We start from the raw sequence: 17,717 nt of genomic DNA, 5'->3' as shown, positions 1-17,717 counted from the left end.
TTGTTATGAAATCAAATAATATGTACAAGTCTGTCCTGTCAAGTAACAATTGTTTTTTCTCTGCATCACTCGGTTGATATGCTTGGTGTTCCCATCAGAGCAGTTTGCTTGCAATGCTGGGATCCCAGATTGAAATCCCATTTATTGTGTTGATCCAACATTAAAACGGGAATACACATACCCGAAGAAATGAGTCGAGCGATCCGTTCTCCATGTATTCAGTGATAATCATGACGGGCCGGCTTTTGGTCACGACACCTTCCAGATGGATGACATTGGGATGGTCGAACTGGCCCATGATGCTTGCCTCACTCAGAAAGTCCCTCCTCTGCCTATCTGTGTAACCGGCCTTCAGTGTTTTGATAGCAACACTCATCTCACGCTTTCCCGGCAGCTTCAGACGACCGCTGCATACCTCCCCAAACTCCCCTGTGGAATTGGGTGAGAGTGGTGCCAATATTCAGGTTTGATCACAGCCCAGAGTCGCAGCATTTTTGACATTGGTAAACCAAACAAAATTGGATGTCATCAATTTGAATAAAACGTAAAAATATAAACATTCAAAACAATATACTGTTGAGCCATAAGTAATGCAATTGGTGCCTAAATGTCAATAAGTAGCGAGTTTAAAAGCGTCGTTATATTGGGGAAACATGTTACACCATTCAGAGGTTTGTCGTACGAGTCTTGTGAAATCACGTGAATCCTCATGACGGTTCCAGTGTGCTATGACCCACGATGCTCAGTTCTGGACACTGGTTATATGTCATCACCTACAAATGGTCAACACGGGGCAGTTCTCATTAATTATCAGCCGCAGAAACCAACTACAGACTGGGCATCTTCTGTTGTTTCAAGTCATTCATTGAAAAATCAGAACTACTCACAACCTACAAGGCCTTTGCTCATCGCTCAATTGAGAACTGCTCTCCACTTTGGGGTGGTACCCCAGCATAATGTCTCTCCTTGATTCAGTGAAATCATAATCTCTTAACGTTATTGGGATTTCTCGTGACGAGGGTGAAGCACAAGGCCTGTTGCTCTCACATTGCAGACAGGTTGGTGGCCTCTCTATTTTTCACCGCCTCTCCTCCGATCGAGCTCCCCCTGCCCTCTCAGCCTTCTGACCCTCTCCAGCTCCTTCACAATGGATGCATTCTTTCAGTATCCCCCACATGGTTCAACTCGCAAAATTCAGACTCACTGCACCACTCAACCCTTTTGTTCCTCTTTTCTCCTGTTTGTTGAATCACTTTCCGGAGACAATTCAATCACGTTATTTCCTCCAGGGCTTCAAGCAAACAGTGGACCACTATCTCAAGTTACCCCCCCAATCACTACCCATGATATTTTCTATGCTAATTAACCAGAAATAACCCAACACTCTTACTTGCAGGTTACTGTTTCTCTCTCTCTCTCTCTCTCTCTCTCTCTCTCTCTCTCTCTCTCTCTCTCTCTCTCTCTCTCTCTCTCTCTCTCTCTCTCTCTCTCTCTCTCTCTCTCTCTCTCTCTCTCTCTCTCTCTCTCTCTCTCTCTCTCTCTCTCTCTCTCTCTCTCTCTCTCTCTCTCTCTCTCTCTCTCTCTCTCTCTCTCTCTCTCTCTCTCTCTCTCTCTCTCTCTCTCTCTCTCTCTCTCTCTCTCTCTCTCTCTCTCTCTCTCTCTCTCTCTCTCTCTCTCTCTCTCTCTCTCTCTCTCTCTCTCTCTCTCTCTCTCTCTCTCTCTCTCTCTCTCTCTCTCTCTCTCTCTCTCTCTCTCTCTCTCTCTCTCTCTCTCTCTCTCTCGTTCTCTCGTTCTCTCGTTCTCTCGTTCTCTCGTTCTCTCGTTCTCTCGTTCTCTCGTTCTCTCTCTCTCGTTCTCTCGTTCTCTCTCTCTCGTTCTCTCTCTCTCTCTCTCTCTCTCTCTCGTTCTCTCTCTCGTTCTCTCTCTCGTTCTCTCTCTCGTTCTCTCTCTCGTTCTCTCTCTCGTTCTCTCTCTCTCTCTCTCTCGTTCTCTCTCTCTCTCTCTCTCTCTCGTTCTCTCTCTCTCTCTCTCTCTCTCTCTCTCTCTCTCTCTCTCTCTCTCTCTCTCTCTCTCTCTCTCTCTCTCTCTCTCTCTCTCTCTCTCTCTCTCTCTCTCTCTCTTTTCCTGTTCATTATTTGCCCTGCTTGTTGCATCCAACTGTAGCGCCCTTGTCAATTTTTTGCCTTTTTACGATTTGTCACTTCACCTTCCATCAGCGTCGATTTTGTGTTTATAAACTAAACTTTCAAACCTATCAATGATAATTATTTGGTGCTAACAGAAGAAATAATTTCACTGCTTGTGATTTTCCATAACCATAATCAAACCAAAAACATGTTTTGGGCTTCAATAATGCATCTTATATTTTTGAAAGAGTTTTCAGATGTCACAACATGCAGGCTTAATGTCGGGGAAATAATTTTCAAAAGCTCTGATTGTGGAGTGGTTGTGTGCCGCTACCTTGACGATGTTTTATTCCCAAGGACATAGAAAATGAGCCATTATTTGAAACCACACGCAAGGTAAGAAATGTGCGATCCACACAGTCACACACCAATGGTGGAGTGGTAAGTTTGGCGGAATATTTTGTTTCGATCCCAGGACAACAAAGCAGACATCAGAGTTGCAATAAATATGCTCCGAGCGCATCAAAGCATATATAATGCCAATTATTTAAATATGCTGCAACGAAGTTGGAAGCGTTTGTTTAAACTTAATGTGTGTAACTTTACAAGTGTGCTTTTAATCTTCCATTCTGCTCATCGTATGCAAACAGCTGTTCCAAATTTTGGACTTCACAAAGAGGCTTTCACCAAATCCTTGCAGATAGAATTCTACCTGGCTTTATTAAATGTCATAATCGCATGTAACTACTTCATGACGGCTGTTGTTATTGTACTATTGTTTAGTGAAATCGGTCCAGAAAATAACCTTCGAATATCACTTGCGTGTACGACTAAAACAATCGCTGCACTTTCAAAATAATGGCAGTTTGAATGTTCTTCTTTAACGGACCCTCCCACCTTGCGGTGTCGGCTGGGGAGCGAGGGGGGGACTATTCTGGCCTAAATTCTTTCTGGATCCGGCCAGACCGGCCAGGTGTTCGACTGTGGCAGGAATTTCTAAATTGTTTAGGGTGCCGGCAATAACTCGCCTACTCTTTGTGAAAGGCACCATGGGATCTTTAACGTCCACGAACCACCAGCGCTGGTAGACGGGTCCTCTGGGGTAACGTCCTTCCGATGGACGACACACACCTTGATGCCTCGTCCTGCATGTCAAACACAAGTAAGACAGTTTGTAGCTACGTTGAGATTCAAACAAAGGTTACCAGCTCAAAGGTGATTCATGATATACCAAATATAATGGCACCAAGAAATAAAAACATAAAACATTACAATGCAACACAACAATCACACAATCTTGATTACATTGATTGCACATCCGTTGCTTTGAAAACATGACCAAAGCAATGCATTGAAAATGAAACGAGCAAACTTATTCAGTCGAGCATCACAACTGTGCCGAACGTGACATTTCGAGCACATTTCGAGCACCGAATGTCACAGTGTTACTCAACGAACCCATTAAACCATTTTAATATCATTACATACAATTAGCAAACCATTTCAATCCCAGCAATATTCCGGTCAAAAAAGGTGGAAACATCATTACCTGGATTTACCCGGAATGTGGACAGCCTTAAACACTCAATTACAAAATTCTTTTGAAAATATCCTCATTAAACTTTGATTATGGACAACTGAAGTTCTCATTTAGTACTTTTGCCAACATTTAGGCAAGTAAGTGTCTGTCTTCTGGAAAGCAAGCACTTCTTTCCCATCCTCATTGCTGTCTCCAGTTAATGGCACATATTTGTCTCCAAGTCTTAAAAATCTCTCCAAATTACCCTGGCATCCCATTACTGAGTGCTGAAAATGCTTAACTCCTGGCTCTAAGTATAGGTGAGTCTTCCTTACGCTTATTCTCCTTCCTCGGGGACTGTAACCGTAATTATTTCTGTTTGGGGGCCGTTCCACGTTGTTGGACGTTGAATGGACTGCTGGAGGCTTTGGGTTTCGTGGAAGCAGGTGGGTGTCTGTGTATCGACTTCACACTAATCAACTCCGCTGAAAGCTCCTCGCTGATGTTGTCCTCACTTTTGCTTGGAAAAAGTGCATTCCTCGAACTCATTTTATTACCTCTACCACCGAAGGTGAAGGAGGTTATGTTTTCACCCGTCCGTCTGTCTGTCTGTCTGTTTGTTCCTTGCAAAATCGAAGATTTTTCAAGTATATTGGTAAGTCGATTTTGATATTCTGTCTGTTTGTCTGTCCGTTTATTGCCTACAAGTCACAATTTTAAACCGATCTTCATGAAACTTCACCACATGGTAGAGTTTGTCAAAAGGAAGAAGCCTCTTGTTTTTGAGGTCAAAACGTCAACATTGGCCAAAGGTCAAAAACTTTGGTGAGATTTCTAAATTCCACAATTTTCATCCGATTGACTTGAAATTTGAAGAACATTTGTATATCAGGTCACTGAATTCAACTAGCCAATTATTTTTGAGGTCAACATAGACCAAAAAGTCAACATAGGCCAAAGGTCAACAACTTAGGTGAGATTTCTAAAATCCTAAATTTTCATCCAATAGACTTGAAATTTGAAAATAATCTATATTTCAGGTTACTGAATTCAACTAGCCAATTATTTTTGAGGTCAAAAGGTCAACATAGGCCCAAGGTCAACAACTAAGGTGATATTTCTAAAATCCTCAATTTTCACCCAATTGACTTGAAATTTGAAGAGGATTTATAATTCAGGTCACTGAATTCAACAAGCCAATTATTTTTATGGTCAAAATCGACCAAAAGGTCAACATAGGCCAAAGGTCAACAACTTAGGTGGTATTTTTAAAATCCTCAATTTTCACCCAATTGACTTGAAATTTGAAGAGGATTTATATTTCAGGTCACTGAATTCAACGAGCCAGTTATTTTTATGGTCAAAATCGACCAAAAGGTCAACATAGGCCAAAGGTCAACAACTTAGGTGGTATTTCTAAAATCCTCAATTTTCATCCAATTAACTTGAAATTTGAAGAGGATTTATATTTCAGGCCACTGAATGTATACAAGTACTCTTTCTAGGTTGGTTTTTGCCAATAATTTTGAGCATTCATCTGCCGCCATATTCACCATTGTACTTCCCTTCAATTTGGACTCCAAAAGGAATTTCGTTCCTCAATTAATTTCTCATTTGTGATTTTAAATCCCCCCATTTGCACACCTGTTCCCTCAACCTCCAACTGAAAAAACAAGTTAATCTATTAATGGCTACTCCTCCTGTGTCTTCTTCAGAGCAAGTTGTAATTACAACCTCCAGGCACAAAGCATTTGGAAAACATTTACCGTGATCCTCATCTGTGACAGGTGGCAAAGCCAGTGGCCAACTGCCCACCGCCCTCAACCCACAATGTACCAATGCCCTCAACCCCTATACCCTTTGACTACTCATGAGACAGGCTGTTCGATCTTAGTTCCTTCACCAATGATTCTCAACATTGTGTCGTGCAGGATTAACATCATGATCACATTGATATACTTTGAGGTCAATGTGACCTGCATCTTTTCCACGTGAACTGAATTCACTGTGTGAAGATCAACTCTCATCATGCCTGGTATTGGCTTAGTGATTAGGGGTTGGGATCTCAGGGTCCTGAGTTCGAGCCCTGTTGGCTGCTGAATTAACACCGGGTGGGGTTGACTCTGCCTGTCATCCTTCCCAGGTTGGCGAAATGAGTACCAGTGTACTGGTTTCAGGGAAGAGCATCAGTGGCACAGCCACACTTCCAAGAAATGATAGCAACTCGGCAGCCAAGGTGCCATACTCAAGAAGAAGAACTCTCATCATAGCAGTGGAAGAACAGTGAATAATATAAAGTACTTTGAAAGTACAGTATCAGAGCAGTGCAGAGCATGCATAATGAACAATGGAAGTACAATATAATGCAGAGTGCAGAGTACACAGGATTTTGAAAGTACAGTACTGGCACTATATAGAGAATTCACACACTGTATTTGTACAATCTAGAGTACAGGGAAAAGGTATGAAAGTTGATCAGATAAAAGGGTCACCAGACACTCACCTGCTCCAATGACCTGTTCGATTTTGACACCTGAAACATCAATTTCCTTTGCGAACTCACGCACCGCTTCGTTTGGGTCCTCATAAGTAAAAGGATCGATGTAAATCTTGTGGCCTGGTAGGTGATGGATACAAAGGGTAGTTTTGCCATTGGGTAAATTTCCAGCAGCTCGTGAAATACCGAGCTAAAACCCGATCGATAACATGAAATGAAAGCTGTTTTTTAAAATCATTTTTATCATTTGACAATTTTGTCACTGAATGCAGGAATATAATGATTATGAAATTATATGAAATTAAATATTACTGTGGATAGATGAGAGTTATTGCAATTGGTCCAGCTCTTTGTATTTGTAAACACAGCCTCAAGCCAACACATAGCACTTTGAGTTTGTGCTGGAACCGTGCTTTGACCATTACCCAGCGAAGCAAACATTGTTAATGAACACCTTAGCAGTGGTACAAGACGCACTGTGCTAAATTCATGACGGATGAGTTATCAACAATAAGTCAAACATATGGATAAAGACAAAAAAGAAGTGACAATATCTGTTGCTTATGGCAACTGGGCATGCAAAATCTGCCGCCATCCCATTGTTATGTCATTGATCAAAAGCCAAGGTGCCCACCTATGGCAATGCATATTATAACGACAATCAAGGCTAAGTCGTGCCTTAATCCGTATCGTTCTACAGTGCCACACGACTGCGAAAAATAATGGCATCGCTTAATTCACGTAATCCGATGTGGCCAGAGCCAGGCCGTGCATCGCGTCGTACAAACATCTACGATGCACCAGCGTGAGTGCGTCAGGCTGCGCGATCATGCGGGAAATGAGCCAACTGTAGTGCTGGCCATGCACCGCTCATTACATGCTGAAAGTTCACAGTGGAATAAGTGTGCATCCTTTATGCGGGATCGGTATGCGGTGTGAACTGGGCCTCATGGACATTATTTCATAAATGGACCACAAAGTCCAAAGTCTTGCTAGAACACGGCATCATTCAAATTTGAGGTTCCACTTTGGACCCGCTGATTCGATTCCACCGAGTTTCATAACCCTTTATAATGAATATGCTCACACAATTTCCCACTGCTAGATGGGATTTATTATGTGCACGAGGACCTGCCCTTTAATATTGAGTGAAAGTACGCAGACTCGAAGGCATAGATGATGTACGAAGGTAGAGCGAAGTGAAAGCAAAATGTGTAAGAACACAGATGACATGGAGAAATTATAATTAGAGAGAAAAAGACGGATAAAGTACAGGGTTAAAGATTACACATTTAAAAAACTTGTACATAGCAAGCTACATAAGTCCACATTTAGGAAGCCTTTTCAGGACAGCATGAGGTGCGGATCAGCTGTCCGCTAGTTTGAAATAGAAACCTCAGAGAGAGTGAATAAGCAGGGCATGAATGAGTGAGTGGCTGAGTGGATAATTGAGTGATACATTCACTGAAGAGAGATCCAGTTATCACGATAAGTTTTTCAAAGCCTTACAACTAGTAGTCACAAAAATATGTAATAACTTATTATAAACATATACATAATGATAATTTTTACAACATTGCTGTTTCCTTGACCAGTTTTGAGTTTCTCATTCTGAGAACTTTTTGAAGGCCCTTCATATTCTGGAGAGGGAATGTTGTATTTAAAGGACAAACAGGTGAACGAATCTTTGTGTGAAACTCCCATTGCTATAATGATAAAGTTTTGGCATGACATGTTTGAAATGTGAAATGGGCAGACTGAACTATGATCCCGTGCTTGACAGGTACACATGCGCCGCGCTCAAGCTCGTCCGCACTGCTTACCGTGCCCACTGCTGTAATGCTGCAGCTTGTCTGTGTACTCTGGATCTCCCCTTTCATAACGCCTCCTGGAATTGGAGTCAAAACGGGCCAAAGTTACAGCCACAAATAAACAACAAACTTGGAGGATGACCCGCATTGCCAGAAAATGCACAAAATAAACATTTGTTATTTTACCATCTTGAGGGAAATTGTAATTAGGTACAAGCTTAGAAACTTTCATGCATAGACTCGAATCGAATAGATCTGATCTGATCTCAGGTTGGAGTATCGCCATTCATGGAGGCTCGTGGGGCTGCCAAGGTGGGTGAGGAGATGTAATGAGTTAATGCGATCAATTCCAACTTTGACCCACACGGGAGGTTTGGAATTTGTCCATACTACAGGCCCAAATCTCTAATCTTCATAAAATATGTCATGGGGTATTGAAGTCCACAAAGCAGATAGGATGCCTGCTTTTAAAATCTGCACTCTGAGCACTTGGCGCTCAATGTGGAGCCCCACACCAACGCCACGTAGTCAGAGGTTTGTGTTGGATTTCATTCCACCATGTTTGAAATACAAGGAGTCAGCTCAGATACTCACAAAGCCAGACAATTATCACCTCCAATTGTGTGTTTCTTCTTCAAAAAGTTTTTCAAATTGTTTTCCCCATGAGCAATGTTGTATCTCTTGCGTTGACGACGCAGCCGGATGTTACGTTTTGCTCCATTCTTTTGGCACCTTTACAAGGCCTACCAATCATCAATTGTGTTAAACTGGGACAAACATGAGAAGTGACATTTTAAAAGACGTCCACGATTGATCGATCATGAGGTGCCGACGATACCGTGCAGGGGCTCATAAAACCTTTACCTGCTGCACACTATGACGATCACAGCAACCACAACGATAAAGACGACTCCAGCTGCGGCAGATCCGGCGATCAGCGGGATCTGTTCACGTAGAGAACTAACCCCTTCTGTGAATGGGAACACAGCATCACCACCATTCTTTACCAACTTTGATATATGGGATCAAAGTCAGTTGATATCAGGTTACAATGCAGGTGAAATCATAATTAAAGTGATTACATTTCAATTACATTCACATACATACTTTTCTCTTTTTAGAGGGATGTGAGAATCATGGAGGTGGGTGAATGAGCATAAAGCATAAAATATTAGGAGACATTAGTGACCTCACATCAATTACAAAGGACATTAATACTCAAAGGGAATGGACAAATCAATATAGCAAATGGCATTTTAACCTGGGATCGCAGCGTCGAGTCATGAGCCATGGGTTCGGATGGTGACACCAAATAGGTCAACCCAGAAATAACGAAAGTCGAGCTCGAAATACACAGTTAGCTTTTGCACGTGCTTTCTCCATTTAAAAGTCCCCATGGCTCCGTTTGCACCGATGATGGCTCCGAGCCAGGCGGTTGAGCTCAAAAGGGGACAATTTCTTGCACAATGTCAGGCCAGTAACACAATCTCCAGCATTTAGCGAAGACTTTAGTACTGGTGCTTATCCAGGCAGTGCAAGTTAAGAACGGGCTCCACGTAATTAAGAAGATAGGCGTGCACTGAGTACTTGTGATTGGGCTTCCATTACCTTTTGTTTCCTGTTCCCTTTCAACCTCACACCAGCCAGGATCTCTGGCGGCTTGCCCTATGGATGACCTTTAAGAGGCAGTGAGCAAAAATCTGCTGTTGAAATGTGAAATGAAAATGCCTGAGAGAAAAGTAAGTGCTAAAAACTTGGGCTCCAGAAACATTAATATTGATGAAAGAATGGGAAAGGAATGAGAAAAAGGGCGATAAAAAGAAACGGTCAGATGTTAGGATTGGCACTCGTTGCCATTGCTCCCTCCATTTCATCCAATCCTTTTCCAAACTCCCTTATTTTAGCTGAAAATGGTGTCAAGCTTTGTGTTTATATATAAAAGTGCTTCCAAATGTCTGCGAAGCATTTAAAAGGGTTCATGGCTTCAAAAAGTTCCTCGATCCATGTCGGCTCGCGTATTTCTTTTCCAAAAGGTGTTTACCTTTTCCATTTCGTTGTGACGGAGCAATACTGTGACTCAAGTGCAATGATTTCTTGTATTTATATCTTTAAAGGCCTTACCAAAACCTCTTTGATTTGAACTCACAATTCAATTCCTGCAGAACCTCTGGGATGATGTGGCATGTGTCCACATCCATTGGACTGTCTCAAACCAATATGGATGAACTTTCATGCCATTACATTGAAGGCAAGCTCTCCTACTTATAAAAATAACCAAAACCAAATTCCATTCTTCATCCCCCCCCCTCCCCGCAACTCCCACCAACCTCCATCACAATCCAATCACACAGTCTCCCACCTTTCCCCCTCCCCATAACCCCCCACAAACTCCCACCTTTCCTCCCCCGCATAACATCCCACCTTTCCTCTTCACAATTTATCCCCCAAAACCTCCTATTCTTCCTCCAACCAGAAACTCCCCTACCCTCCTCAATGCCTGTACCATAGGCTTTTACCACAAAAGAAACAAGTTTTCATCTATGTTCTCATCAGGACAAGGATAAAATTGTGCCATTAAATCATGTGAAAGGCCTTCAATGTGCGTTTTTATGCTGACAGGTCACATGACCCAATATGCAAATGGCGGCGGCACGAGAAGCGGCACAAGGTGAAGGAAACACACAGTCGACAGTTTTATCGGCATTGACGACTTCCAGATTGGCGGTAAAAATGGCTCGGCCCCTCACAATAAGCACTTGTAAATCTTCTCGGCAAGTCAGCTTGATGTCTGCCATAAGTTGAGTACATAAATGTCTAATTGCCTCCCATTTTTGGATGCAAATTAAAAATCTCTTTTTTGTGACGCCCACGTTGTATCAAGTTAATGGGCCAAAGGAAAACATCCATGCCGATGCACGATGAGCACAGCCGGCATTCTCACCCTTGGTGAGCGTTTGAAACATCATGTTGCTGCTGAATCTTCCCAGGCCAGCCTCGGTACGAGCACGCACTTTGAACACATAAATGGTAGCGGCTTTGAGGCCACGTACCACCACGGTGTTTGTATGGCTGTTTATCACCGACGAGTTAGTCTCCGCCTGGTCCTGGAACAGAGAAAGAGAGAGAGAGAGAGAGCAAGAGGATGGTGGTTAATGAGGCATCATGTCAGAGCAATTCATGGCGAGCGGGGAGAGGGAAATAACATTAAACCTTTAACATGAGCTGGAATGCCTTAACCGAACTTGCCTTTCCCTCGTTGGTTGTACAACTGCCGAGCCAAGAGGAGATCGCACTCCAATATTGTGAGCCAAGTCAAACGTGGAAATAAATGACTAAATGATAAAGCGCTTTCATTAAATTGTAAACGCAATGCGCAATGCCGAGTACCGATTTGAGATTGAATGTTGCAAACTCCATCAGAAAGGGAAGCGTGAAGGAAGAAACTCTTGGGCCTTTGGTATTTCATTATTTTTCCACTTAACCTCTGAAACAGTCGAAGAAGTTTGCATCTTTGCAAACATCCTATCATATATATATATATATATATATATATATATATATATATATATATATATATATATTTACAAAAAAACTTCAACAAAGAAGGTCATTATTTCCCTTAAGACTGCACTATGATTGATTGCCAACCTATGGTTGTCTGTCCATACTCTATCCTTTTTAGATACTGAGCATCAACAAAGGAAGCAGCATGACTCAGCTGGGGTTTGAACAGCCAACAAGGAATAACAAGAATACCAAGGTGAAAAAGACATAGAATGTCATAGCCCCCATAGTTTTGTTAATTTTGCTGTACAGAGTTCAAGGGCTAGCCCATATTTACAAGATTCATGTGTGTGTGCAACTGACTTGAGTGGTCATGTGACATAGAAGATTGCGTACGATTTGGAAAGATTGTGTAAATACCAAAATGGCCACCAGTTGGGCATCTTGTATCTGATCTCAAAAAAAAAAAATGACGTGCATAGGTAAGCCTTCATTCATTATGTGTGCCAAGTTTGAACAACATCGGTAAATGCTTGTCTGAGAAATGGTTGAAGACGTGTTCAACATCAGGTTTTTTACAACTAAAATGGCCGCTAGTCGGGAAGTTTGTATCTTATGTCAAAAAAGAAATAACGTGCATAGATAAGCCATCATTTATTATTTGTATGCCAAGTTTGAACATCAGTAAATGAATGTGTGAGAAATGGTTGAAGACATGCTCAACATCAGGGGTTTTTTTTTACAACTAAAATGGCCGCCAGTCGGCCTACTTTGATCAATCGCGAATCAAAATGATGTGCATATGTATAGCGGAACGTGGTGTATTTGTGCCAAGTTTGAACAAAATCAGCCCATACTTGTCTGAGATATGGATGCATATGGACGTACGGACGGACGGACGAGACCCAATCCACAAGCCCCCGTTTCGGACGAACTCCAACGGGGACGAACAAGGAACTTTGTTTGGCACAGGAGGAGGCTTTTCAACCCATCATGCATGTGCTACCCCAAACACCAAGTACTATTACCCACCCTTCTCGGGAGTCCATTCCATGCAATAACTACTCTCTAACTGAAAGACCCTTGTCGTATTACAGTCCTAACCCTCTTTTTTTTTACTCTCAGGCTATGTATGAACCCTGGTACTATCAGTATGTATTCTGCTGAAAAACTTCTGCACTGGTTTGTCCATACCCTTCATTATCCAAAACATCTCTCTCTAATCCCCTCGCAATCGCCTCCTTTTTAATATATAAAGTACTATCTCCTTCAACTGATCCTCATAGGTTAGTGTAAGTCTAACTATCCCAGGAAACAATCTAGTAATGCTATGCTTAACCCTCTTCAGGGCAGCTATGTCCTTCCTTAGATGTGGTGACCAAACTGATCCTGTACAGTGTTACCACTACCTCTTTTGATTTATAATACCCTGACAAATACAACCTAAAACCCTGTTAGCTTAAAGTATAGCTGCCTGGCACTGTGCTGTCTGCTTACCCCTTTGTAGCTATTACCACCCCACCACCTCCAGATCCTTCACCTGAGTGACATGGTCCAAGATTGTCCCTTGCATCATGTAATTGTACTCCCTATTTTAATTATTCTTCCCCACCCCCCCAGCATCTTAAAATTGTGATGTTAAATTGCATCTGCCAATATTTTTCCCAATCTATGAAAATATTTAGACTTTCTGTGAATCTGATCAGCTCCCTCTGTGATATCTACCTTACCCCCAAGCTTTGTGTCAAATTTTGAAAGAAGACTCTATACCCCACAATCCATATCATTGATGTAAATAATGAAAAATATTGGTCCCAGTACTGATCCCTGAGTTACCCCACAGCTTACCTCCTCCTGTCACAGCTACTCTTTGCTTCCTTTCACGAAATCAGTTTCCATTACAATTAGCTACCTGACCATCGACTCCACAAGCCCTTACCTTAGCTAACAACATCCAATCTGGGAAACGGCTTCAGAGAACTCAAATAAATTAATCAAACATGACTTCCTTTCGTAAATCCATTCTGACTACCTTAAATTTGTTTGAAATTTTTCAAAAAACTTCCCTATCCATTCCTGATTTAACGTCTCCAACACCTTGCCCACAACTTAAGTCAAGCTAACAGGTCTGCAGCTGGATTCCCCAATTTTTCTTTGGATCATTTCTTAAATGGTGTTACATTTGCTATTCTCAAATCCTCTGGTACCTGCCACGACTCCAAGAAACTGTTAAAAGTATCTACTAAAGCTATATTTATCTGCTCTCAGTTTTCTGAGCTGTTTCTTCACTTCCTCTACTCATCCATGGATCTCTTTGAAAGCTTTTTGCTCATGTCCGTGATGGATACTCTCAGCCATTGGAACTGCCAAGTTATTTTCTTAACTTGGATGTGTTTACTCCTATATTGATGTGTCGGACTTTAGACTTGTTATTTGGTATTAAGTGAATGCCTCCCAGACTCAGAGCGGACGCTCTAAGCATTACACCACTGAGTTGGTGAAAGTTTCAGCGACACACTACAAACACAATGAGTGGGTGTACGCCACAAGGCATCATGATGTCTCAAGGACATTTGGTCCGTTGTGCCTGTGTTGCATGCATATGTGCCAGCACTCCCAAGGAGTTGAGTTTCCACAGCTAACCATATGGCAAGAAAATGATGCAAAGTTCTGGCACACAATAACCTCAACAAAGGTGAAGACATGGACCCAGAGGCAGAGACGTACACAGAAGCAAAGCCTCGTGGCATTATAAACAGGCAGAAAATTTTTAACACGTGGGAGCAAAGCAAATTTTTGCGGCGATGTCATTCCCACTTTATTTATTTTGAAAAGCTTTCAAATGAGCACAGATCAAACACGGGCCCAGTGTGACCATGGGGACTGTTGTTGTTGTTGTTGTTGTTGTTGTTGCTTTAGTTCCTTTTGGCGGAATTTGAATGCCCTTTTGTTAATGACTGGTGGAATCTCAATGCACAAACCACTCTTGAAGCATGAGCTGCTGAGACACAAAACCCCAGCAAGTAAAACAAAGAAAAACACCGATGGACAGACAAGACTGCAGCAAAATGGAAGGTTCACAAATTTTCACAGGTACCAGCAGTGTGACCCAGTGAAATGGAAAATCGTAAATAGTGAATATTATTATTTGTTCATGTGCACCGGGTTTTTAATGTTGAGATATTGCTGACCCAGTTTTACCTCTAAGGCAGGCAGGGTGGCCTCAAGGTATGCACATTCACCTCAAAGCGGTGTTGCCTGCATTTGAATCTCAGCCCAGCGATAAACTGTCACCGTGGTGTTACACCGACAGGGTGAATCATCAATGTGTGTGCCGTCCCTCGGGTGGACGTTAAGCGGGCGCCCCGTCTGCCGGCATTCGTTGGTGGATGGTGAAGATCCTATGGTGTCCTCCATGTAGAGTAGGCGAGCAATTGCAGGCACCATGAACAAATTAAAAATTTCTGCCCAAACCTCACAGTCCCCCTGTCCCAAAGGAACAACGTGCAAAAGGGATAACCCCACAAAGGAGGGATCGCTACACCCCTTAGGTGGGCATGCACATTGGTAGTAGAAGTAGTTTTCCCTCATTGTCATAATGGAAGTTTCGATTTATCAATGTCATGAAGAGGTCAATGTTGATGTGGACATAGCTTTTAGAGGATGAATTTGTTGATGTCTGATTGGGTGCAGATTTGAAGGTGAGATTGTTTTAATTGTTAGTGTGCTATCAGAGTGCTGCTGGTGGAATTATATTTGAGGCAAATGTGCGATATTGTGGGCCGCCAAATTAACTGATGCCATGAAATCCTGTAACACGTGACAAAGCAACATCGTTGTCCATGAGAAAGCACAGGTCTTTCCACCTGAGTAGGGAGGTCACTGTCCCCTGCACGTTAGAGGAGGAATTTGTAATTTGTTCAGGGTACCGGCGATAGCTCGCATCGACTTCACGAAAGACGTTGTGGGATATTAAACATACACCAGCCAATGCTTGCAAGTGGGACACTCTGCTTAACACCCGTGGGAGGATGGCACACTTTGTGATGTAACGCTCTCGGACAGTTTATAGTCTGTTCAGAAGTCAAACCCAAACTATGCAACTGAAAATCTTCGTGCACTATCATGTCGGACAAATCACACCTCATCAAATATTGTACAAAACAAAAATGGCACACGGTAGAGCGCATACCTCCACCAGAATGAACAGTTTACATTTTGTATCCCACTGATAGGCTGGATCTGGATCTGGACTTGAACCAAAATTTAATCGGCTTGTTCTTGTCGCTAAACCAATTAATTCACCAAGTTTTGTAATAACCTGTCCATACTTTTTAAATATCATGGAAAATATCCTTTTTGGCCCTAACTCTCCATTGTGAAGAATCACTTAAAAATAAAAACAAAATTCTCGTATCCGTATTTGGATCTTCACCAAAATCAAATCAACTAACGCTTGCCACACACGTAGCTTGTGCACAAAATTATGTCCAAATCCATTCACAAGTTTTGGAGATATCCTGTTCACAGACAGACAGACAAACCGGGGTGAAAACATAACCTGACCATGTCGATGGTGTAGCCTTTCATGGTTGCTACATGCAGCTTTTCTCGGCTAGAAGAGAATGGGAGGAGTCGATATATTTATACAATCCTAGCCACCTTGGTTAATTGATTAGGTGAGAGCTAATTGGTATTCCCTCCATTCACAGGTGAGAGATATGAGTGGGTCTTTGTTTTTTTTTCATGTATATATACAAACAGCAAACAGAATCTCCATATCAAGACCTCAGCAGATTGGTTGTGCAGCTCGCATGTGCACGGCTTGCACTGGATTAAGCAGGCATGGTTGATTCTAATGGAGCACCCTTCTGGCAATGCATTACAACCCTCTTTGTATGTAAATGTTAATACCGCACATGCCTAATTAATCAGCCCCTGCTAGTTTTCCATGCGACATTTCTTATCCACTTGGGCCTGCTCGTGTGCCAGGAAATATTTTTCAGGAAGAATACAAAAAGCAACGGGCTTCAAATTTCCTGAGCGATGCCGTAAAACCGCACTCCACAATACACTTACATTGGGTGGTGTGTCCGCAGGCCCTGCCTGACTTGCACACACAATTCCATGGGATTTTTCTGCTCCGAAAATCCTCAAACAGAGAAGGCATCTTTCTTGCCGATTTCAAGAGCATCGTCGGTGCAAAACAAGCGTTTTAGCAAATCGAAACTGGAAACGATTTTGGAATGGCTTGCATCAATGTTTGGCAAATACTGTGGTTTACGCTTACACTTCAAATCATTCTGGACATTTGCAGATACTTTTATGTGACGGCAATACATATTCATGAGCACTTTTCAAACCATGTGTGCAGAAATAATGACTCTCCTGTCATCTGGGGACCTGATAAGCAACCATGAGCTTCTCAAAGTCATCTTGAGTCCATTAGCCAGCTCAGCATCTCTGCAACCCCCTCTTGCAGTAAATGAGGATGGCCTTTGCATTACATTTCTGAAGCGTGAGAGCTGGCAAGATGCAATCGACATTTCCATGAGTTTCAGAGGACGCTGGGCAATTCAGATGTTGCTGCCATGAATACTTATCCTCGACTCCTCAACATCCTTTGCTTCCTTGTCCCTCTTTGCCCCTGAACTTGAATTTTTAAATAAGTGACATGGACATTATGGAACTTTGTGAGCACATTATGGATCTAGTGCCGGTCCTTCCTAAGCTATCAAATAATTATCCATCTTAAATGCGGCACTTCACTCAAAATAGAATAGGGATAGTGGGAGAGAGAGGAATAAGGGTGGGAGAGAGAGAGAGAGGGATAGTGGTGGGAGAGAGAGAGGGATAGGGGTGGGAGAGAGGGGGATTGGTGTGGGAGAGAGAGGGAAGGAATGGGAAAAGGAGAGGGGTGGGATAGGGGTGAGAGGGGCAGAATGGTGAGAGAGGGAGTGGGGAGTGAGGGGGGGGTGAAGGGAGGGAGAGGAGGAGGCGGATCTCTCCGGCAGATGCGACACCCATGTTTCCAGAATCTGAGAACCTTATATCATTGACAAGTTGGGTCACTTGATCAAGATCGGGTTATTTAGACTTTAGTAAACAATCGAGAATATTGATGTTTAAAGCTGGAGCAAAAAAAAGTTAAAAAGAAAGAATCCAGGAGTGTACCACAGTAATGATGGGCAAAATGGCCTCATTTCCTTGTTTGAGGTCATACAGGATCGTGCAATGAGTACTTGCACTCAGTGTAGTTC

At 42.5% G+C, this 17,717-nt stretch overlaps 1 protein-coding gene across 5 annotated transcripts in view; it reads right to left on the bottom strand.

Moving 5' to 3' along the window:
- The window catches only part of LOC147018905 (ephrin type-B receptor 2-like), a 245,289-nt gene that overhangs the window by 24,769 nt on the left and 202,803 nt on the right, over positions 1-17,717 (bottom strand). For 3 of the 5 annotated variants that reach the window (XM_085899013.1, XM_085899014.1, XM_085899016.1), the window contains 6 exons: positions 10,895-11,057; positions 8,818-8,923; positions 7,966-8,030; positions 6,149-6,262; positions 3,155-3,271; positions 182-429 (listed from right to left, as the gene is read on the bottom strand). In XM_085899013.1, coding sequence (XP_085755139.1) covers positions 182-429; positions 3,155-3,271; positions 6,149-6,262; positions 7,966-8,030; positions 8,818-8,923; positions 10,895-11,057 — 813 coding nt within the window. The remainder of the gene's footprint in view (positions 1-181; positions 430-3,154; positions 3,272-6,148; positions 6,263-7,965; positions 8,031-8,817; positions 8,924-10,894; positions 11,058-17,717) is intronic. The other 2 variants (XM_085899015.1, XM_085899017.1) reach the window with 1 other exon arrangement.

This window comes from Eptatretus burgeri, chromosome 10 (assembly GCF_056783735.1).
Source record: "Eptatretus burgeri isolate ZD-2024b chromosome 10, Ebu_testis_v1, whole genome shotgun sequence".
NCBI lineage: Eukaryota > Metazoa > Chordata > Myxini > Myxiniformes > Myxinidae > Eptatretus > Eptatretus burgeri.
This window is presented reverse-complemented; position numbering and strand designations above follow the sequence as displayed.